General features: G+C 39.6%; 1 protein-coding gene across 1 annotated transcript in view; it reads left to right on the forward strand.

Annotated features, from left to right (window-relative positions):
- The first annotated feature begins 8487 nt into the window (after positions 1-8487).
- Positions 8488-25264, forward strand: part of Fcrl5 (Fc receptor like 5) — a 41047-nt gene continuing 24270 nt past the window's right edge. Inside the window, exons 1-8 of the mRNA XM_023721440.1 lie at positions 8488-8593; positions 10162-10182; positions 11405-11653; positions 13272-13529; positions 13827-14111; positions 15375-15638; positions 17212-17481; positions 19279-19557. Coding sequence (XP_023577208.1) covers positions 8563-8593; positions 10162-10182; positions 11405-11653; positions 13272-13529; positions 13827-14111; positions 15375-15638; positions 17212-17481; positions 19279-19557 — 1657 coding nt within the window. The 5' untranslated portion in view covers positions 8488-8562. The remainder of the gene's footprint in view (positions 8594-10161; positions 10183-11404; positions 11654-13271; positions 13530-13826; positions 14112-15374; positions 15639-17211; positions 17482-19278; positions 19558-25264) is intronic.

The following is a 25264-nucleotide window of genomic DNA, read 5'->3' on the forward strand; positions in this document are numbered from 1 at the left end:
TATTTCACCAATCCCAAGGGAAAATCAGAATCCTAAAGCCAATCAAGTTGAACTCTATCCGAAATATCATATCATACACCTTTTGAACTTGTCAACCAAACACATTTCCTCAAACCATATTACTCTCTAAATAAAGACAGTAACATGCTCATAATTCCGCCTGATACATTTACCCCACATAGAACCAGAACACACAATCACCTGGGTAAAATCTCATAATTTCTCACATTGTTCAAAAGTTATAGTCCAAATCTCTTCTGAGGCTCAAGGCAAATGTTTTGCTGTAAGCTTCTATAAAAAATCAAAACCAAGTTACATAATCCTAATGTACAATGGGATTGTACAATGAGGTAAAAATTGCAATCACGATGGAGAGCTAGAAGATAGAAATAAATTGGATCAGAAAAAGACTAGAACCCTGAAGGGAAAACATTAAGTCCTAATGGGGCATGGAGTAATAAAGAGTGATTTCCAAAGGGATTGGATAGCCACGTCACTATGATTTTGCTTGTTGCAGCCCACAGTGTCTTGCTTGAGCCAGCTGTGCTCATAGCTTGCACTTTTCCTCTAAAGACATTCTACCTTTCTGGAACTTGACTTCACTGGTCTTTCTTGTATCTTTGGTTTCATTCTCATACTCTCATGCACTATCCTTTCAGGAGCTCCTGAACTGGTCTTCCAAGCCCTCCTTTGAAATCTGGATGAAAGCTCTACTCATTCAACAACTCTTACAGTTATGCAGTTAAACCAGTATCATTATGGTGGACACCAATGCCTTAGCTGTCAGGGGAAGCACTAACTAGGGTCCCATGGATGCAGTGACTTTCCAGATGGCTGAATATGGTGAAATAAATCCTGAGGAACGAATTCCCCTAGGAGGCCCTTCTTGAGCAGGATCCTATAGTCCTCTTCTCAAAATAAGGGCTGATAGTTTTGCACCATTAAGTCTGCAATGGGTGAGCCCTTGATGATTTTTGAGATGCTCTCAAACCATCTTTGTGCCTCTGTACAAAGCATCTAGTTTCTTTTTAATAGTTCTAATCTTTTTAACAGCTATACTTCATTTGCCTTCAATTTTATATATATTTAAATTTTTCTAACTTTTCAATTTTGCTATTCTCCCCTGAGGAATATTCAAGATATGCAACACACATTCACAAAGTTCTGATGCATGCTATAATATGAATGTCTATCAGCAACGTTTCATGAAGTGAGAAAAACCAGATATAAAAGATTACATATTGCATTAATTCATTCCTATGTCTAAAACAGGAAAATCCTTGGAGGAAAAAAATAAGTTATTATAAACTGATTACCTGGAATGGTGGATAGAAGTGACTGTAAATGATAGGAAGGTTCTTTTGGGTCTAGCGGAAATGTTGTAAAATTAGATTGTGGGGAGCTGTGAGTGGGTTACTTAGTGATAGAATACTTGCTTAGCATATACAAAATATTAGATTTGATCCTCTGTACTACAATAGATGATAGATGATAGATACATAGATACATAGATAGATAGATCATGATGATACAACAATTTTATCATTGAAAATTATGTCTCAGAGCTGTTAAGTAAATATTCATTTACCCAGTAATTTTTTTGGACAAGGAATTTTTTAAAATTACAAATTGAATATATTTAGTGTATTTTAAAAAAAAACTGCAATACTTCTTTTTAACAGTAAAAAATGTTAGAAAAAAACTTCCAATGTCACAGTAAGAATTAAAACAGCAAAAAAATTAACAAATTTCCTTGAAAGTCACATTCATACACAGAGCTGTTAAAAAAGAAAACTTCATTCCTATCAGCACCATCACCCACAATGTAACTCTTGATTGTCTATATTAAGTAAATAGTTTAATAGCCACTTTAAAGATTAGTGTTGACCCCAGTTTTGCCCCACTCAATTACTTTTAACAAGCAGCTGTTACCACTATGTAAAGATGACTTGTTACAAAGACTGGCTTGGAAAACATGAGCAGGACTTTGAAAGAACAAATTTGGGCATGCAATAGACTTGGGTTTTGAGTATGTCAGGTAAACATCATCTCCTTTGATTTTCACACCAATATTATGGGGTGGGCATTGTCCCCTCCATTTTAAGATGAAACCTAAGGTCAAGTTTCATTATTTGTACAAAGGTAAGTGGCAGATCTCTTAGTATCTCTGGTGATATAGCCTGTATGCCTTTGATGAACTTGTCATGACAGAACATAATCTAAGAATTTTCCTCAGGAAAACATCATCCAACATTAACATTTAAGCAAAGAAATCTTGCTTGTGCCTACATTTGTTGTCATTGACAGACTTCTTCTCTTGAATCAGTTCTCTTTACATATCATTTTGCCCCCAGGTGCTACGACTAGAGACATTCCTCATCAGTATACAGAATGCTCCCCATCACTCAGAGACTCCACCCCTTCTCCTAGATGTTTAACAGCACTCCAAAAGTTAATCCAGACCCAACCAACAACCATGAGATTACTGTAGCTCTTCCCTGTTTCCTGCTTTAACCATGTCTTCCAACATTACTGAGATCAATTTAGGTCTATTGAGACTTTTGTCTGTGATCTGTATGCATCGCAAATAGCTCAGTGTGAATTTTTAGATTCTTTAGAGCACTGAGTTTCCATTTCCCGTCACCACAATAGACCCTGAATAATGGCTCTTGAGATATAATCATCTAGAGAAATCCATCGCGCTTGGACCCCTGTTAGAATGCCTGTGGTGGTGAGTCTCTGGTGACAAGCTCAGATACATTTGAAGTTTAGCTGTGGTGCTACCACTTGCTGCCCTGAGTCTTTTGACTTACAAAATACTCACAATTGAAGTACATAATTTACTCGGCCATTTTCCAGATTTCAAAAAGGTAGATGACAATATTTGCCTCCAAGAACATTGCTTGTGTTGTTTTACTGTTATACGGTTTTAATGTTGATGCAAAGACTAAATAAGGTAATATTTACAAGGCATTTGGTGTGACGTTGTGTGACATTAATAATTATTCGATATATGGTAGCTATTATTAGCCTAAAAAACTGTCAGTTCAGAATAAAAATGTACCTACCACATTTGGCTTTCTGCAACCAACCACAGATTATTTAAAAGCTGAAAAATGAAACTCTGTCTTCAAGTGAATTTTTTAAAAAGCTACACCCTCAATCCACAAACTGAAAAATGGCTTCTAACCACAGTGAAATTCAAACAAAACCAAGGGAAAAATAAATCTGATGTTGAACATAGACCCATATACATATCTACATGGAGCTTTAAAAGAAAAGAAAGGGTATTCATTACCTGTAGCAGAACCTAATATATATTTGTTTTCTTATAACTTCTTATTAAAGATGATAAATGGTTGACTTTGTAAACTCTAAATTCATCTAGCTGTAATTTTAAGTAAATAGTTTTTAAATTACTTTAGCGTTCCTGAAGAACATAAAATTTAAAATTAGAAGAATTCTCCCTTAATATGATAACAGTTATATATCAAGTAAAAAGTCAGATTTTCCTGCTACAATGCTGTATATGGTTAGTTTTCTAAGCTTTTGTGTAAAAATATGTAATTGTTTATTCCTATTTTTAAATATATTTTTATTTCTTTAATTTTTTTCTTCATATTCTGTAGGGACTTAAAGTTTAACATATCAATACTTGATGAAAAATACCTGTTTCATGTCATGCCTAAGATGTTCGATATTCAGATAGTGAGGGTAAGTTTCACTACCTAGGTTGTAGGGTAATAACAATAAGCTTCTCTTCTGGAGGGTTAACAATCTAAGTTTGCAGACTAAAAATTAGGGTAAAAAGAGGGCAGCAAGGACAGCCAACATTTTGGCCCTAGTCTTTCAAGGTCAGTGAAGACTCAGGACATATGCAAACCTGTACTGTAACATCATGTAACTCAGTTGTGTCCCAAATTTTCTGATGGAGATTATGGGGCCATAGAGGAAAGTGATTAATGATGTAGAGAGAGTCACATGGAGAGAAGCACTCTCTCAGATTTTCCTTTAATGAAGATTACTAATCCATCTCTGACAAAACTAAACAAAAAAGGCAGATATAAATGAAGGACCATTTTGTAGTTAAAAAAGAAAAAAAATACATACATATATCTGTATATACAAAATAGTTAGGAGAGCTATACAGCTCCTTTCTCTTAGTTCAGTGAGAAGAAAGATTTGTACTAATAGTGTTTAGACAAGATATCATGTCTGCATCTTGTACTATGAATCACTACTACAAAGAAAACAATATGCAGTTTATTAATCATTGTAACTGTCCTTCTGACCTGTTTTGAAACTATCTCATTGCTATTTCTTTCTCAATAAAATTAATTTTAAAAAAGAAAAATACTAAAACAAACCACAGAGACCACTATTGGATCTCCAGCATGGGCACACTGAGCAGGCCACCGAGTCTGGGCGTGGTGGTTCATGCCTATAATCCCAGCACCAGTGAGGCTGAAAAAGGGAGGATCACTATGAGTCCAAGCTACATGGTGAGACCCCTTGCCAAATGCATTAAAACACACACACACACACACACACCACTAAAATAATTTCTAGCAAGGCTGGAAAAAGTATAGCATTTTAGAATTTTCCTGATAGTATGTTTTAACCTGGAAAGGACTATTTGTGCTACGGTTGAAAACAATCAGTTTCAAAATTGAGTTGCCCAACACATACGAATAAAAGCCTACTTTAAGCTAGGTGTAGTAGCGGACACCTACAGAGCCAGTTATGTGGGGAGTTTGAGGCCAGGGGATTTCTTTAGCCTAAGAGTTCAGAACTGGCCTGGACTTGTGAGATGCTGTTTCAAAACCGAAAAGAGCAGAGTGAAGCAAAACAAAACAACACCCTCCCCCACAAAAAAATGGTTACACTGATTTCAATGGTATTTTCAACATTAGTCAGCAGCTGACAGAGACCCCCATTTTACAAGTGCACTATCTATAATGCTTGGAGTATACATTGGCTTCTGAAGCCAAAAAGGTGATGGATTGACACTTCATACCTGTGCTTGTGTGTGTCAGCCTGGAGATAGTATATATCATTTTTACTTGATTGTTGGACACACAAGTCATGTGTCATCTACAGTATGGTGACGGGAAATATGGAGCATATGGCTATTCAGGGAGCAGTAAATGTCTCTACCATAAAGTAGTAGCCAACGAATAATAGTGAAGAGAAATAAAACATGAAAATTATAAAGAAAGCAGGAAAATTAGAACATGCATGCACAAAAAAAGATTTATGCCATAAGAGAAAACAAGACAGAGATGGACTAAAATTTGCAAGGATGTAGGTTTAAATATTATTCTTTGTATAATAAACAAGCTTGATCTATCAAGAAAAATAAACCTTAAGGTAAAAGTACACTATTGTTTAGTGGTTTTAAAAATTCCTAGAGAAGATACAGTAAGTCCATCTTAGTTATGCATTTCTGAATAACAAGCCACATCAAAATCTTGTGATTTAAAACAGTAATGGTTTGTGACTTGTCCATGCCCAACCAGGCGTCTGAGTAATTTGGCGATTGTTAATGTGGCTACATTTGTCAGGGACTGTAACAGGGACAGCAACACCCAAGTTAGCTTAATTCACGTATCTCAGGCCTTATTTGGGATGGCAAAAAGAGCCAGGGCTGCCTGGGAGGTTCTCAAATGTGAGACTGTTTCTTTTCTTTCTTTCTTTTTTCTTTATGTGTGTGCTTTCCTTCCTTTTCTTTTCTTTTCTTTTCTTTTTTTTCTTTTCTTTTCTTTTCTTTTCTTTTTTTTTCTTTTCTTTTCTTTTCTTTTCTCTTTCTTTCTTTCTTTCTTTCTTTCTTTCTTTCTTTCTTTCTTTCTTTCTTTCTTTTTTTGAAACAAATATCAGTGAGACTCTTTCCAAGCTGATTAATAGGACATTTTCAATAATTAATACATTGGACATTGTTATCATCTCAGTGGTCATCCACAGCACAAGAAGCAGCCAGGACATCCCATCCAAACACTATTACTACAAATCCTTCCTAAGGACCATTTTGTATTTGTATATACAGAATAGTTATGATAGAAGCTCAGTTTCTTTACATGGTAATTCAGGGCTCCAAGAGAACAGAAACAGATATTGCCGTGCCTTAAGGGCCAGGTTCAAAATTTGCAGTTTTACTTCTACTTTATTCTGCTGTTCGAAGCAAGTCAGGGTGCTAGGTAGGATCAAGGGTAATGAATACAGATTTCATTTCTTGGTGAGAAGAACAGCATACAGATATGAAAGGACTTGTTATCAGTCCTCTGAGGAGATAGTTCACAATCTCTGATCACAAACATTTACATTCCTTTTACATGACAAATAGATTTGTCACTCCCGGAGCTCTTCTGAAGTATTATATAAACACGAGAATAAGAAAGTAAAACCCAGTTTATGCAGGTTCCATGACAAACTGACTTTTAAAAATCAGAAAAATACAAAGCTGATTTTTAAAAAGTAATGTAAACTCAAAGAGCCACAAGTAGACAAAACAATTTTCATAAAGAACAGCAATATATGAAGTAAGCTATCAGATAATAAAATTTATTATAAAACAATAAGAGTTAGGACAGTATGGTGTTGGTGTAAAGTCAACAAATAGAGCAGAAAATGGTCTCCCGAGACAGGCCTACCCAGATTCTTGTTTTACAACAAATACAATGTTGCTCTGACTTGTAGAATAAATCAATTTTCAATAAATAAGACTGCATAAATTGACTGTCTTCATATGCATTAAAAGTGAATAATAATGTTCACTCAAGCTATAAAAATCATTTGCAATGATACTATCGATATAAAATAAATACAGTTTCTGGAAGATTACCTAGGAAAATATCTTCAAGGTCTTGGAGTAGGCAAATTTAATAGAAGGAATTGTGAAAATAATTAATGAGAAAGAAAAAGATTGATGAATTGGATTCCATCTAAGTTAGAATGTTTTTCGTTAGAATGTCCCATTAAAGAGCAAAAAGAGTGCTGGTCAGATAGCTCAGCAGATTAAAGGACCAGAGGCTGGGGGTTTGATTCGGGCCTGCTGTGCCTGCCCTGCCCCCAGGGCACGCTGAGCCTGCGATTGAGACTGGTGGTGCACACCTGTAATCTCAGGACTTGGGAGGCTGAAAAACAGGAAGGGTCACTACAAGTCTGAGCTGTGTAGTGAGACCTTGTAGACCCTGTACTAAATACAAAAAAAAAAAAAAAAAAAGCAAAAAGAGAAGTCACACATTGAAGACATATATAATATATGCATATAAGAAAGAATCTATTAAAAGGACCTACAGGACAGAAAGACTGAAAGCCAATAGGAAAAGAAGAAGAGATTTAAACAAACATTCCACATAAAAAAATAATATCTAAATATCCAATTAGCATATGGAAAAGTGCAGAATCTTCAAACTCATTGAGCACAGAAAATTAAAAACATACTAAGATGATCTCAGCATAACGAAGGCGTATGGTTTCCAAGATACCGCCTATGGGAGCAAGGATTTCCGAGCCAGCACTCGGTGGAGTCTATCACGTTGGAGGCTAGTGTGGCAATGCTTTATGAATTAGCTACTGGTAGACATACCTGATGAGCCAAGAATTCTACTCTCAGACGCACGACCAACAAAAATACGTGCCCTCACTCACAGGGACACATATAAGAACGTTCAGAGCTGTGTTATTTGTTTCAGCACTAAATGTTCTTCAAGTAGACGAAAGCGTGAGAAAGGACATGGGAAAAAATTATTTGAAAGAAACTGTCCCTTCTCATAGCAGCTTTAGGAACATTTGTCGACCCACATGCTAGGATTGCAATCTGACTTTTAAAAATTATAAAATCTGTACATTCGCGTTGTCCTTTGTAAAAATCCAACAGTATAAAAAGGCATGAAATTCTTCAAATATGACCATTATTTTTTGTGTGCTTATACTTTTTTACAATATGTTGTAATATATTGTATTACTTTGTAATATATGTATAGAAACTGATATGCTCTCTTAGTTTTACACTTACACTCAAGGATAGTAGAGCACGTCAATCTGCACCTTCCATTTTTCCTCTTTCATTAATCAGGGTGCTCTTGCCAGCTTAGCATGGGCTGGGGTTACCTCAGCTTTAAAGGCTTCCTTCTTGTCCCTGTGCAGATGGATCAGAATGCTGTCAAACGGCCCTGCGTACACAGTCCTTTACGATGCGTCCTGTGTTGACGCAGTCATGAGTAATGCCACGAACATTTTTATAGAACAATCGCCACGTACTTTCCTTCTGGTAATTTCCCCATAGCAGAAATACAGGTGTAAGAACATGTGCTATTTAAAAAACCCTGACACCGATTTTCCTCACTTTAACCATAGGGCAGGAAACTTTGATAAGCACATAGGGCTGAGTACACCCACTTCCTTTTTTTCTGACTTACTAATTTATTTGGCAGAAAAAACAGTTTCTCAGATGTGCTCTTTGGGGCTGATGTGAACAGTGTTCTAACTGTTAAATCAAGATCGAACCTGATATTCTTGGGCAAAGTTCTCTTTTGGTCTCGGCTGTGGTTTGTTCCAATCTTCATGTTGCTGTGGACAGCTCTTCTGGTCCTGGGTGAGTAGAGGGTTTAGCGTGAGGCCAGGTGGGCTGGGGCAGCTTCTTTTTCCATCACGGTCTCCCTGATCTGTGGGGCCAGGATTCTCCTGCTCAGAGAGTGTTTCCCACATAAAGAAACCATATTTTCAGGCTGTATTTTCATAGTAAATGTAGCTCAGGGCTTCCTCCCGTGGGTCTGAAGACTGATGATAGCTGGGAAAAAAAGTTGCCAGATTTATAGTGATTGTAACAGTGAAGATTTTATTTATATTTCTGTTCAATAAATACTCAATTTATAAATTTGTCAATTTGCCTACTTCTCCCCTCAATATTCACTTCTCAAACTTGTCTCCTACCTTATCGCAACTCTTACTAACTTAGTTCTTTCATTGATTCATGATTTCAGTAAAAAATTACCTAAGGAATGCTTTTTACATGTCAGGGAATGTTCTAGGTTCTGAAGGATTATCTAATGAACATAAGAGAAGTCTCTGATCTCATAGAGTTTGAGCTCCGCAAGAGGGGAAAACAATCAATAAAGCATAAACAGATAATTCAGATAATCTTGGAGAAACACTGTACAGAAAATTTAATATCACTGTCCCTCACTTTGTGGTCTAACATGCTGTCCAGCGTGCCTCATTGAAGGCTGCACATGTGCAGCCTCCCGCAGTGCACCGTGGAAGCTGACAGCTCTGCACACTGGTGCACACCTTCCCAGGGCTTCTGCAAAGTGGCAGCTGCTTATGTGGGCCCTGAATTCTTCCCTAGGCTTATTTTCCCCATGATGCCTTAAATGTTAGACTCCCATAGCTCTTGAACAGCGATGCCCTGTCTTAATTTCTGTGCCTTCCTGCCTTGATTCCCTTTCCGCTCATTTCTTTCTGCACACAACCCTAAACCTCACCTGGCTGACGCCTATCTTCTCACGCATAGTTTTCTCAAATATCATCCCCTTAAGGTACTTTGTGTGGACCACTCCCCTTTCTCTTCAATGTGTGCAAATATTCTGTACACACACACACACACACACACACACTTTGCACACTTAACTGAGTGTTCCTTCTACCCTCCAGACGCCCTTGTACACTTTGATTAGCACACCGGGCTTCATGTTTACATTATATTTCTTGGCATCATGTTTCTTTTCTTCTTTCTTCCTTCCTTTCTTCCTTCCTTTCTTTCTTTCTTTCTTTCTTTCTTTCTTTCTTTCTTTCTTTCTTTCTTTCTTTCTTTCTTTCTTTCTTTCTTCCTTTCTTTTTGGTGGAACTGGGGATTGAACTCAGACCCTTGCGCTTGCCAGGGAAGAGCTTATTCTACTGAGCCATCTCCCCGGCCCCGTGACATCATGTTTCTGCTTCCCCCTCCAGTCCACTTGTGGCCAGCAGATACCCTTTTCCTTTTATCTTAGAAGTCTAAGCACCATGCCTTAATATGTTAAGACATTTGCTAAATAATCATTAACATTTTAGAAATGTACTTCTAAATTTAAAAATGTAGTAAACGGAGGGAGGAAACGTACCATCTTTAGAAGGCCGAAGAATCCCTGCTTGGTGCTCATGTCTGGCTCTTTGTTTCCCTTGCAGCTCCTGCCAGTGGGCTATTTGGTGAGTTCTCCTTTCTTTTCTCTTCTGTGCCTCTGGATGACAGTGTCTCCCTAAACTAGAATATTTGTGATGGTTGCCTGAGGACTCCCATTGTTTGGCCCAGTTCATCAGGGATGTGGAAGTGATACCTGAGCTTCACAGTCAACCCCTACCTCCTAGGGTGAGGTGGTAAAGGCACAGACAGCTGTTGGTCCTTTCTAGGCTCCATGTTTACTCTTCATGCAAATGGTCCCCACTTAGCCAGGTAGGACTCCTTTAACTCTATGGTGGATATGTAGGACATGGGATGAGTCATGTCCAGCCAGCAAGCTGAGAAAAGTCAGCTGAAAAATATCAATGGAGAGGCCTGTTTTAGGATAGAAATCGTCCAGGAAATGTGTGAGGAATAGAACACCTAACAAGCATATCTTTACAAGGAAGAAATATGCAAAAGGGGGACATTTGGACAAAAGACAAACTTATCAATACCATACATTTTTTAAAATTCAGATCAATTGCTATTTTTTTTTTTTTTTGGTACCGGGGATTGAACTCAGGACCTTGTGTTTGCCAGGCAAGCGCTTATTCTACTGAGCTATCTCCCCAGCCCCCACTGCTATTCTTCAAGGCCAGAGTGTCTCGGGTATACAGGGATGCATAAGTAGCAAGCGTTTTCTACAAACCTTCTTCTTGTCCAAAATCAGCTGTCACATCTGGACCCTTGTCTAAGGCCATCTCTGGGCTCTAGCAGCAGACCTGTCCACTTCTTGTTCTGCCACAGTGAGATACAATTGGGGGTTTTCTGGGTATTTGAATCATCATCTATAAAACGAAGCCATTACGCAAGGTGATCTCTCAAGCTCTCCTCAGGGCCAAAATCTTATGACGAAATCATTTATTATTTTAGGAAAATGCAAAATTTTTATGTTACCAATGTAGGAACAGGATGAAAGGGCAGTGGCAGAGGTGATTTTTCTCTAGAATCCATTTACACAACTGCCTAAGCCCAGTGAATACTGTGTGTTATTTCCTTTCAAGATTTTGCTCCCTGGCATCCCCCAAGCAATCACTGCCCATGGAAGGAAGTGAGTGCTGTTGATTGACAGCAGTTTTAAGCCACAAGTGACCCTCTTGGAGGGTCTCCTAGGGACCATCCAGAGCCAGTCCTCCCCGCTACTCCATCAGAACTTCTGTAACTGGAACCACAGCCACCTCTGCCCCAAACTCATTTCTCTCTCCTCAGCAACTACACCCAAACTTGTGATCTCCCTTCATCCTCCGTGGACCCCAGTTTTTGAAGGAGAGACAGTGAAGCTGACTTGCAGTGGGTTTAGTGCTCCTTTGCCAAGGAAAGTATATTGGTACTCTGGAAACAAAATAATTAAGGAAACCAAAGAAAGCACCCTGGAGGTTGATCATTCGGGCGATTACAGATGCAGGATTGGCGGCAACTCATCTGCGAGTGATCCTGTGCACTTGGATTTTACTACAGGTCAGAAGAGAAAGGAATAGAAAGGAGCTTTATAAATAATTTTGACTTATTTTTCTTTCTAGCTGTCACCATTTTTCCCTCTGATGACTTACTAGTAAACAGTTTTATTCTACATTAGGGTTAGAGAGACAAGGAGACAATTAATTACCTTTCTAAACTTAAACACAACATTTAAGAAAATGTAAGTCATCTAGATAAAGTTCAGTGGACAGTGGATGAACAGTGCGCCCAAAAGAACATAATTGTCCTGTAACAGCTGAAGGTGAGGGTTGAACACTAAATTTCTGTATGTGTGGGATTTAACCCAGGAACTCTGCCTCCCTGCTTTTTTTACACCTTTATTTTGAACAAGGTCTTGCTAGATCACTAAGTTGCCCAGAATAGGTTCAAATTTTCAGTCTTCCTCCCTTAGCCTCTCAGAGTGCTGGAACTAGGGATTTGTGCCTGCACACCCAGCTCATTGTAGTTTCTACCGAATGGTTAATGTCTCTAAATCTGTGCTTCTTGTAATTTGATCTGGAAGAGAAAGCCTAGGTAACTTTTTAATCATACAGATATTCAGGACCTACCCTATATTTACTGACCAAAAATCTGTGCAAGTGGGCCCTGAGAGTGTGGTTTTTGCAAGCTTCTTAGGTAAAAGGAAATTTGAGAAGTAATTCATTTAAATGTTTCCTATACCTTAAGATTAAATGTATAGATTTAAGTCATACTATTTGGTAACAAGTAGAGTGAAGATTTTCACATTTATAGTTATAGATATATGATAGTCAGATGCAGATAGACAGATTGATTGATACAATAAATATATATAGAGAAAAGAAGAGGCATTTTATTTGTTTTTCTAAAACTGGTTGTTTTGAATTTGAAGTCTATCATCCTAGTTATGATGTCCTTTAATTTTGTGAATAAGGAAGCTATATAGTAGCAAGAAGAAAAAAAATCTTTATACTCATTGACTTAACAATTCCTCTCTTAAACAGTTACCTACTAAAACAACTATGAATATATATCTTCAAAAATGTAGTACCCTAAATGACCAAGGAAAGAGGATTCCAGTTGGATGTAATGGTATGCAGTAATCCCAGTTACACAGGACACTGAGGCAGGAAGATCTCAAGTTTGAGGCCAGCTTAAGCAACACAGTGAGACCTTGCTTCAAGGGAAAAAAAGTAAAATTCACCAAATTATGTTGCAGGCATTGAAAGCAAATTTTGTGGCCATTAAAAAAATCAAGTTCAATAATGATATGAGTAATATAAGAAAGCATTCGTAGTATAGAAAGCGAAAAGCAAGTCTTCAGATATATAAATACTATCCCAGCTTCACGAAAAGAAAACTAAGATACACAGAGATAATTGTATACCTGAACCCAGAAGAGAAAACTGGAAAAATACATGTCTAAATTATGAGGTGTGTATTATAAGTGATTTAAACTTGCATTTCTGCTTTCTAACTTTTCTCAAGGTATATGTATTCATCTCAAAACCAGAAAAAAAGAAATGATGATTGTTTTAATTTTTCTCCCAATCTTCTTCCTTGTACAATTTATTTAAAACAGTGAAAAGGAAGAGGAAACAATGGGATACACAGATTACTGACTGTGTGTTTCCTACAGATTTACTGGTCCTGCAAACTCCACATTCTGTGTTTGAAGGAGACTCTATAGTTCTGAAGTGCCAGACAAGGGCAGGCATGCAGCTAAGCAGTGTGGAAATTTATAAGGATAATAAGTTACTGGCATTACTTGGTGAAAACACTGAATTCAACATCCATCGAGCAAGTCTGAGGGACAATGGTGTATATCAATGTACTGGAATTATAAGAAGTCTTCTCCAAGTTTATTCCAGTAGTAAGGTCAAGATCCAAGTCAAAGGTAAAGAATTCATTATTTTGTGAATGGATTAGTAAAAGCAAGGGTCCCTGACGTATTCGAGGGAGAACAGGAAGAGTGAGGTGGGCTGAGATACATAGAGAGTCAGTGCAACAGTGCTGGGCCGAGGAAGAAGGTTAAGACTCAGAAGTGGTACTGCCACAACTCCCCTTCTTGCTAGGTTTGGTGGGAGATAGCAGCCCCACAACTCCACTAGCTGGTGCTGAGAAAGATTGTGTTTTTCTCCAGAGCATGTCCAAGCCTCATTGCTCCAGAGACTCTTGTGATCCTTCTCTCTAGAGCTGTTTTCACGTCCTGTGCTGACAGACAACCTCTCTGAGACCAGAAGTGGGACCCAAGTGATGCTGTTCTGTAAGACCCAGCTCTCTCCACAGAAGTCAAACATCAGACTCCAGTTCTGCTTCTTCAGAAATAACAAGGTCCTGGAGTCGGGCTGCAGCAACAACCCTGGACTCCATATTTCTGCCATATGGACTGAATATTCAGGGTCCTATCAGTGCAAGGCAGGGGCAGTGATTCCCAATATCTGGAAAGAAAGCCAGATATCCCACATTCGTGTGCGGAGTGAGTATCTGTGTGTGCTGAGATTTTCCCAGGAACAGGTCTGGAACAGTTGCCCAGAATCACACATCCGTGGGGGCCACTGGTCCGTGTAGAAAGTGGTTCTCATTCTGTGAGAAAAGGAGTTATAGGAGAGAAAGGAACTGCAGGAGAGAAGACACCCTGATTCTTGTGGATATCTTAGAAGACCCTAGAATGTGGCAAGTCAAAGAAAAAATGAGTTGGTTTATGCTTCCTTTCAATGCTTTCAGACACGACCCTTTCTTGTCTCTCAGAAAACTTTCTCCCTTGACACACCTTCGTTCCTTCTAGGCCAACAGGCACAAAATCTGTGGTAGGCAGAGTGCCCTGAGTGGCCTGCAGGGATCCTGCTCAGCCAGCTGAACAGACTGCTATAACTCCAGGTGCCCAGAAAACACTATTTCAGGATAAGAAAATCAAAGGACAAAAGCTTGGGAAATAAACGGTTCCAAGCTGTCGTCCTTGGAGATGGTATTGATCTCCTGTCACTTTTTTCTCAATTTCTGAAATTGTACATTCTCAAGCATGGTTGTTATCCCATGGATAGATGTTTTCCCTCATTAAATCTGGTCTGTCTCCTGAGAAATCTATTTGAGGATTAGGAAGGGACAGAGACTAGAGTGCTCATTGCCCTGAGCAGGGAAGGAGTAAAAGTGAGCATTTCCAATAAACTTACTCCCATCTTTCAGAAAAAAAAATTAGTAGTTTTATAATTGTTTTTCTAAACTTGCTAATTTCTATGAATCTGTTCTGAAGTTACAGAAAAAGAGATGCTTCAGAGGACTTGGCTTTAAGGAAAAATGATTCAGAGAAGACAGAGTGGACCTTCACCAATAGTTACAGCACAATATTTTCTAGCATAGCCTCCTTCCACAGCATGACTTATGGACCTCAACCATAAGCCTTTTCCCTCCTCTGTTCAGTTATCTTCACTGACTCTCCCATAACCTGAGGATAGCTCAGAAGGCACTGTCCTATGCTGGCATCATCGACCCAAACTGTACCAGCACAGACTGCACTAGCGGGCTGCTTCTATTTCTACTCCTGACTGCCCCCAACGCCCTCAGGGATCAGAGAGCCTCTCCCGCCAGACAGGGACAACAGAGCCCTTCTTCCCAAGGGCGGCCCTAACTCCAACTTCCTTCATTAAACCAGCGGCTTTTGCCCTTCCCATCCTGTGATGTTTCTCTATCTTTCAGTGCCTCCTTGGCAAGGTTCTTATACATGTCATTTTCACTTATTTAGGAGTTGACACCAAAGTCCAAACACCCACACAGCTGGCCTCAGAGCCCATCCCTGCAGGGCAGGAGCTGCTGCTCATCTGCTCAGTAGCAAGGAAACCAGCAAACCTCTATTTCTACTGGTTTAAAAAAGGTGTACACAATAAGAAAAAACAGACATTCCCAGGATCAAAGTACAAGATTTCTGCAGTGGAAAACAGCGATACCGGGCAGTATTATTGTCAAGCTGGCTACTCCACCAGTGAGCTACTGACCATCAGAGTGAAAGGTGCGTTCTTCCAGGTGTTATTTGAGGACCAGATTATCAACTGCATGCAGGGATTCCTGTTGCTGACTCTAGGCGAGGGGTGGGAGTGGATATTAATTGTTATTAACAATTCACTGACTCAAACAACCTGCAAGGATTGAATTAAAGACTAGCAGGAAAAATGAATAGAAAGGGCTATGGAAAGGGAGTCTTGCTTTTGGTTTTTGTTTTGAGGAGTATTTTTGGTTTGTTGAGACAAGGTCTTGCTCAGCAGCCCAGGCTCTCTTTGAACTCACCATGTAGCTTAGGTTGGCATCAAACTTGTAGTAATCCTTCTGCCCCAGACTCTCAGAGTATTGAGATTACAGGGATAGCTACCACCCCCAGCACAAATGGAGATTTTAAAAACTGCTCAGTGATTAGGCCTATGTCCAACCCTTCACATTCACAAACTCCTTCTCAGCTTAAGTGAAAAAGGTTCTTAAGAATAAAGGCAGAACTAATAGGATATTAGAGTCAGGGCTGACTTAGGATCAAGTCTCTTGAACCCGCTTAATTGAAGGAGTTGCAGGATCCACACTGACTGCCTCCCTGTCCCAGTGAGACATCATTCTGCCCTGCCAGAGCTCCCATAGCTCAATGCACCACGGAGGATGTATCAGAGCTACACCGTGGAATCTCTGCAGCTCTTCCCCTTCCTGCATCAGCTTTAAGTAAGGGGAAGAGCTTCTGGGGCTGTGGTGAAACTCTGGGATATAGCTTAGTGGCCCAATCACCTGCTTGGAAAGTACAAGGTCCTGAGTTCAATTCCCAGTACCCAAAAGACAAAAGGAAAACAAATCAACAACAGAAGGAGGAAGCTCTAAGGAACACAGGCCTCTGGAGAAGAATCTCACTCAACATTTCTTTGTTCAAAGAGCATCCTAGTCATGATGTCTGTGCCCAGTCAGTGGCCTGGAGACCCAGAAGGCAGAGAAGCTCTGATCTCCAGAAGTCAGGGTGTGTGTGACCCCACAGGTTGGAAACTCTGTGTACAGACACTGTCCTACTCCCTCCTTACTTGGGTTTTAAATAAGTAGAATCAGTCTGAGTACAAGGAGAGGGACAGAGCAGAAGAAAGGCCCTGGAAGAATACTTGCTTTTGGAAGGGAAAGGGGGGCAAAAGCAGAACTCTGAGGTAGATCCAAGAACCAGGAGTGACAAATCCTCACAGTGATGTGGAGGCAAAAGGCAGCTTTTCCACAGCTATGGGTCAGAGGGAAAGAGCAAGAGGCTGGTACAGCAAGATTGTGGGTTGGGTGACAGAAACATATGGGACTTCTTCCCTGAGGGTGTCATCTCTCTGCAAAAGGGAAGCAAGTCATCTAACAAGGGCTCCAGGAAGGAAGGGGCCAGAGGTCTGATGGGAGAGGAGCAGCCAGGGAAAGTCATCAAGGACAGGAGACCAGTGGTGAGAGGAGCCTGGGAGCTTTCTGAGCTGCCTTGAATGCCCATTGAGACTGGACTCTGGCCGTGGGCATTGGCATTGGGCATTGGCTGACTGAAATTTGTGCTAAGAGGTGGAAGTGACTGTTATTCATTCTCTCTCCTGCAGTCCCAGTGTCCCAGCCAGTCCTCACCCTCAGCACTTCAAAAGCCCAATTTCCAGAAGGAGAGCAGATGAACTTTCGCTGTGAGGTCAAGGGAGGTTCTTCCGAGATCTTGTACCAGTTTTTTCGTGAAGATGAATTCCTGAGGGAGATAAAAACCACTTTAAGGTTGGCCAGCATCTCTCTGACTGCAGAGCACTCTGGGAACTACTACTGCACAGCTAACAATGGCTTTGGCCCTAAACGCAGTGAGGCCTTGAAGATCTTTGTCATCGGTAAGCCTTGGGTTTCCTCATGTTCTGACCACCAGCTGGATCCTACATTCTGTGACACTGTAAGAAAAGTGTTCCTCCCTTTCACTTTCCTCTCTGCTTCTCTTTTGGGGCCACTCACTGTGCTCTCTACTCCCACACTCACCGAAGCAGCCATTCAGGACAAAGAACACCAATAAGAATCTGGTTGAGGGAGACACTAGAAGAGTATGTGCCCCAGAATCCAGGGGAAGCTAATGGCTTGTGCAAAACCTAGTGGCCAATTCAGATGAGGCTGTGCTCAGAGATGGTGAAAGCTAAGAACTCAGATGCACACACTGAATTTAGCCATATGAGGAAGAATACAGACCACAGCTAGAATACTAGGCATTGGTTGCTATCTCATCACTTACTACTTTATTACATGACTAATTTGAACCCTAGGTACCTCATCTGTGAAACTGAAACCCTGGGACTTAACTCACAGAAATGTTTAAAAAAATAGTTTCAGTCTACATATATAGCTATAAATCACATATGGCCAGTATGCATGCATACCAGACAGAGAGAGCTAAAAGTACTACATTATTTGCATAAGAGTATCCTTTGTTATTATTATTATTATCCTTATCATAATTATATTTATAGACAAGAAATATTAACTTAAGGAGATTGGTTGGAGTAATGATGGAGTTGCACAGGACATGAATGGAGTGTTTGGTAAAGAAGAGAAGCATTTTTCCCAGAAATCTGTCCATAGCAAAAGAGGAAAAAGATGCTATGGGAATGATTAAGCACAAGCAAGGTTGTTACTGCATTTAGAAATTTTTTTTCATTCATTTTAATGAGAAAAAAGAGATAAAATAGCAATGAAACACTTTCAAAACAGATTAATAGGGCAGGCACAATAATTAATACATTGCATATTGTTGTCTTCATGGTAGTTATTCAGAGGACAAGATGCAGACATGATATCTTGTCTGAACACTATTAGTACAAATTTTTCTTCCCAATGAACTAAGAGAAAGAAACTGTATATCTGTCCTATCTTGTGTATACATATATATTGTTTTGTTGTTTTCTAATATGGAGAGGATTACATAACCAGAAGGTGTTGGGAGGAAGACGATACAGGTGGAAGGGATTCTAAGTTGAGGTCAGATGCCTGTGGGTACAGGGTGGTAAGATAGAGGAAAACCCACTGTGGGCAGGCAGGAGTGAAAGCTGGCAGAATCAAAATGGAGTCATTTTGTCAAGCCCTAGCAAGCATCAGTAATTGAAGCCAGGAGATTACAAAGAAGGTGATCTCACCTAAGTGTGTTTGAGGGCAAAAACTAGTCACAGAGATTGTGTCAGGAGCATAATGCCACCCACAGGTCCTGCAAACACCTGGGACAAAAAAAAAATACTTTCATGTGAACATTTGCCCAACAACTGCCTGTTTGATGGAAGCACCACCTTCTCTGGTTGCTTTTTAGGTTGACATGAAGAAAAGCTCTTCCTTGGTCTCAGGGCAGAGGGAAGGATAAAAAAGCTGGTGTATAAAGGGTGTGGGTCTGATGACATCAGCAGAAGGGAATTCTTCCCTGAGGGCAGTATCTGCTCTGCAAAAGGGAAGCAGGTCACCTCACAAGGAAGCCAGGAGGGAAAAAGCCAGAGAGCTAAATGGAAAGGAGCCCCCAGGGAAAGATCAGCGGGAAGGGGCAGCAGAGCAGTGGCCTCGCTGCCTTGAAGGCCTGGGTCTGACCATTTGCAATAGCAGCAGATTGAAATCTGTGGTAAGGGACAAGAGTGACTTTGGCCTCATTTTCTCTCCTTCAGTCCCAGTGTCCCAGCCAGTCCTCACACTCCACACTCCTGAAGACGAGACTGTTGAGGGAGACACAGTGACACTTCACTGTCAAACCCAGAGAGGATCTCTCCCCATCCGGTATGAGTTCTATCACGAGGATGCCTACATGGACACCAGCTTAGCAGACACGGGCACTGGAGCATCCTACAGGTTCTCTCTGACCACAGAGCATTCCGGGAACTACTACTGCATAGCAACAAACAGCATTGGCTACAAGCGAAGTAAGGCCGTGAGCCTCTCTGTCATTGGTAAGACCTGGTTTCCTAACTCTACTGTTGAACTGGGGATTGAACTCAGGCCCTTGCACTTGCCAAGGAAGTGCTTATTCCACTGAGCCATTTCCCAGCCCCTCCTACCTCTACTGTTGATCAGCCACATTCTTCTCTTCCCAATCCCATCAGAAGTCTGCTCCGACCTTCCACCTTTGGCTGCCATCAATGCTGTCCTTTCTTGGGTCCCATCTTCGAGACCTTGCTCTCTCAAGGCCACAGTGTCCATCCAGTCTTGGCTCAATTCATACTTATGTAGTGGGTACCCCTGCTTTTGCTGAACACATTTATCATCTCCAAGTGTTGTTTTCTGTTCATTTGGTCTCCAGGCCTATTGCTCTTGATACAGAGAAATGTCACTTATTTCACCTTACACATTAACTTAGCAGCAGCATGATCACGTGGACTAATTCGGGGCAGGACCACAATATCTTCAGAGTCCTCAGCAGTTACAGTTCTCACAGGAATCTCAGGAGCTGAATGTTAGAGCAGAGGAGAGAAGCACTCCCCAGACACCTGCCCCTCAGGTTTCCATGACTTTTTCCTTCGAACTTATTAAACACAAGTATAATTTTATTGCATGTGATTTTAAAATGCTTTTTGAAGAATGACTTACATTCAGGAAAGGGTCTGAATCATAAGCGTATAATCACGGCTACCCCCATCACCATTAAAAGCTGTTACTTGAGGGGCAGCATCTCTTCTGCTTGCCCTCAGATTTTTGTTTAGCAGAGTGTGAAAGTCCAATTTTCTTCTCTTCCAAGAAGCAGCGCGGTAAGGTGGAAAGGCCCTTGAGTGTGGTGTGTCAGATTGTTTTATGTCACAAGAAAATAGAGGCCCTGGTTGAGTGGGGATTTATCTCAAGGCTATTTCAGGAGTAAGGAACACACCACAGTCAGATCAGCCAGACTGATGGATAAAGAAAGGAGACCCCATCGAATATAGCATATTTCTCAGAAGCAGGTGAGTCCTGCATACCTGTATCTACTCCCGGTGTGACACGGATCAGGTCCCCTATCAGCATCTGCTCTTTAGTGAGGCTGTGAGCTCAGAGGAAGAGGAGAGGAAGGAGAAGCTAATATTTCCAGCTTCTTAGGTATCACATGAGGAGAAGTAAATTAAACCCATTTATCAGTTTATATTTTTTATTGGCACTTATTTGCACTGCATAATTATGATATTCCTCGTGGGGAGCTGGCACCAGTGCTCAACACATCTCAATTATTTCTTCATCCTTTCCCCTCCCCTTCCTCCATCTCTTCACCCCCTTTGCATTTACAAAAGTCCTGTCTCCTTGTTTCCTATTGTCTTTTATTTTGCTCTTTATTTTTATTTTTGATATCTCACATATGATAAACTACATGATATTTAAGTTTGTATGTCTGACTTACCTCACCTGGTATTATGGTTTCAAGGTGTATTCATTTCCCTACAGGTGACTTAGGTTTATCCTTTTTTATGGCAATGTACCATGCCACTATATGTAAATCCCACATCTTTTTTATCTTTTCCTATGTTGATGGATACACAGGCTGCCCCCAAGGCTTAGCCATTATTAATTGTGTTGCTAAAACCTAAGCATGTATCATTGTACTGCAATGTCCTTAACTCTTTCTGGAAGGTACCTAGAAGGAAAATGGGAGGGTAAGCTAAATCCTCAATTAGCCAATAGATTTTCTGTAAGCTGACAAATTTCACTGTAGGCCCCTCAATTTTTTTTTTGGTAAAATAATCTCCTATATTTGAAGGCATGTGACCCAAACATAGGATCTAGAGAGATTTCATGGGAGATTGCTCTGATGAATAAACTTTTGAGTTTATTGGCAACCATGAAGTCATGGAAACCACACACTTAAATGATATTATCAAGTCAATGTGATTATGATGTTATTCACTGAGAAATGAGTCACAAGCCACACATGCCTATAATCTGAGCACTTTGTGAGGCTGAGGCAGGGGTATCACAAATTCAAGCTCAGCCTGGGTAATTTAGTGAGTTAGTAAAAATTTGCCAGAAGGAGGAGGAGGAGAAGAAGGAGGAGAAGAAGGAGGAAGAGGAGGAGGAGAAGAGGAGGAAGTGGAGGAGGAGGTGGAGGAGGAGGAGGTAAAGAAGAAAGAAAGAGAAGAAGAAAAAGACTGGAGATATAGCTCAGTGTCAAGGTCCTAGATTCAATCCCAATTGCTGAAAAAAATTCTCCAAAGTAGGTATCTTTGCATAAATGTATTTAGAATTATAAAGGGAAGTCTTCTTTACATACTGATTTCCCATACCCAGTGATGAAATTGGTGGAGTGTATAGTTCTATTTTTAGCTTTTGGAGGAAGCTTCACATTGATTTCTATAAACCCTAAGCTAGTTTACAAACTCATCAACAGTGTAGTAGAGTTCCCTTTTTTTGCTTGCATCCTCACTACCAGTTGTTATTTTTTTCTCTTCAAGAACACCTATTCTAACAGCAATGAAATGATACCTATGGTTATGATTTGCACTTCCCTGATGTTGAGCATTTTTTCACACACTTATTAGGCATTTATATGCCTTCTCTTGAAATATCTCTGTTCAAGTCATTTTTAATTGAGTTATTTTTTTGTTTTGCTGAACAGTTAAGAATTCTATATATTAATTATTTGTCAGATAAATGAGTTTTCTCTCATTCCTCAGGTTGTCTCTTCACTCTATTGATTGTTTTTTTTTGCTGTATAGAAGCATTTAGTTTAATATAATTCAATTTTTGGCTAAGACATCAAAAGAGTAGGTAATGAAATAGAAACCTGACAAATAGAGGACATTAGGTGGGGTGGGTGGTGGAGAAAAGATAATAGGTACAGGGTATAGCTAAATAGGAAGAGGAGCTTCTGGTATCCTATAGCATCTTGGTGGGAAAAATAGAATTAACAATTAATATTTCTTTTTGTGTGTATTTGGTACAGGGTCTCACTACACAGCTCGGACTCATAGTGATCCTCTTGTTTTCAGCCTCCCCAGTGCTGGGATTACAGGCATGTGCCACCACATGCGGTGTCAGTGGCCAATTCAGCATGCCTGGGGTCATGTGGTGCCAGGGATTGAACCCTGATCCTTATGCTGGCCTAAGCAGGAGCTTAGTCTGCTGAGGTACCTTACAGACCCAGCAATTAATGTTTCAAGGGCTGGGGAGATAGCTTAGTGGTCTAAGCACCTGCCTGGCAAGTGCAAGGACCCAGGTTCAATCCTTGTACTGTATGCTTTGCTGGACCCGAAACTCTGGGCATGCTGTACTGGCCACTAAGATTGGGTGTGGTGGTGTATGCATGTAATTTCAGCACTGGAGAAGCTGAGACAGGAGGATCACTATGAGTCTAAGCTGCATAGCAAGACCCTGTACCAAATAAATAAATAAATAAATAAAGATTTTTAGAAAAAATTTAAAAAGCAATTAATATTACAAAATGGCTAGTACAATAGGTGTTGTATTTTCTCAACACAAACAAATGATAAATGTTTGAGGTGATGGATAAATAAATTATCCTGATTGTTATACATGGAATTCATATACTGAAATATCACACTATGTTCTATACCTTGGTCCAATTACTCTTTACCAATTAAAATAAACAGAACAAAAAAAAATATATATATATATAGGCACAAAAAGGAGTTATTGTTTACAAAAGAAATGATAAGAAGAGATTGAAAAAAAATGATCCAGTAGATCTCAGGAGAAAATGACAAAGATATTTTAGTAATTAAATCTGAATTTGAAGTTGTAAGAATAGAATAAACAGGGGCTGGGGAGATGGCTCAGTGAAACAAGTGCTTTCCTGGTAAGCGCAAGGGCCTGAGTTCAATCCCCAGTTACACACACACACACACACACACACACACACACACAAAATAAAATAAAATAAAATAAAATAAAATAAAATAAAAAATAGGATAAATATCTCTGGAAAATGTTAACTCAATGAAATATTAGTTTAACAATACAGAATACAAAGTAGAGAATCACAGAACTAAAGGGGAAAAGTTATGATATGAATATCAGACAATAAAACCCCTTGTTTGGACAATTAAATGTCTGTAAATTAGTAAATCAACCTGAGGACATAAATGAAACTCAAAAATATAATCAAAATTGTTTTTCCTAAAGTGATAGATATTTGACTAGGTACATTAGACGGTATAACTTATTGGAGTTATTGAACTTCAAAGTTAAAAAGTGAGAGAGAGAGAGAGAGAGAGAGAGAGAGAGAGAGAGAGAGAGAGAGAAGGAGGAGAAGAGAGAGGGAGACGGAGGGAGAAGGGGGGAGAGGGAGAAAGAACAATTAAGAATAAGCAGTTATTTGAGAAAGAAAAGTATCGAGTAGGTGTTTGATTTCACAGAGCAATTGGTGTCAAGAAGAGAGATGTGAAATCCAGATTTGGACTTCCTAGAGAGGAGTGAAAACTGGGAATTTGATATTAAATCAAGAAGTCAGTATCAAAATTTCAGGGACTTTCTTAAAAAATTACTTCATAACAAAAAATCTAGTATAGAGAACTCACAATGAGGAAAATGATACAAAAATGAATACTGAATCCATACAGATTGGTGGTCCTCAAACCCAATTACAGGTTAAGATCACCTGGGGACTTTGTAAAAATATCTATTACTAAGTTCTGTTCAAGATCGATACAATTCAGAGTTTCTCAAATGGGAATCTCAAAAATAATATTTCCTAGCATGTTTTCAGGTGAAAATATTTTACTGACAGGGTTGAAAGCTGCCTATTTAGAAACAAAAGCTAGTCAATTGTAAAACCTCTGGCTACAGACTAGAAAGTAGAGGAGGTATTTCTTACCCCCATCTGAGCATTACACATTGTCTGCATTACTGAAATGTCCCGTTGCACTCTGTAAAGATGGAAAATGAAAAAAAAACAGGTGGAGAATCAGCTGGCCAGAAGGAGGAGAGGAAACCAAAGAACAATTATTTTCTTATTATTATTTCATAATGAGCAATAAAAAAGAACTTTCTTGATGTTTGAGGTGTCAGTTTCTCGGATCTGACCACGATCCATGGTACCCTTACTGAAATGTCACATTGTACTGCATAAGTGTGTGCAATTACTATGTGGTGATTGAAGCTGAAAGTACAGTTTGCAAAAATTGGTGACTATTTAAATTTTTCATTTTATTTATTTTTCATTGCTGGGGATCGAGTGCAGTGCTTCATGTGTGCTAGGAAACTGCTCTGCCACTGAATTACTGTATGTCTTCCAGCCCTGAAAATTTTCTAATTTATTGATAATTCAGATGTAACATAATTAGTGAGTCACTAAAATCACATGCAAAATCAACTAGTAGCCTGTGGGACCATGTAGGCTGGAATGATTGAATTATCAAGGCTAGAGAAATAAAAATAAACAATAAAAATGAACCTAACTGATCAGGGAATAAAGAAACAGAAATTCCTATTGATCATTACTGCAAGTACAAATGTACCAACTCTTTTGATGTATAATTTGTCATAATATAACACTGTGTAAAATAGTCATTTAACTCATCTCAGAAATTCTAAAAAATTATCCTAAGAAATACATGCACAAAGGCAGGTATGGCAGTGCCCAGCCTTAATCCCAGCACTCTTCTCGGCTGAAGCAAAAGACCATAAGCTCAAACAAGGCCTGGGCAAATTAGGAAATTTAGACAGACTCAGTCTCTAAAT

The sequence above is a fragment of the Octodon degus genome, unplaced genomic scaffold, assembly GCF_000260255.1.
Source record: "Octodon degus isolate 3935 unplaced genomic scaffold, OctDeg1.0 scaffold00083, whole genome shotgun sequence".
NCBI lineage: Eukaryota > Metazoa > Chordata > Mammalia > Rodentia > Octodontidae > Octodon > Octodon degus.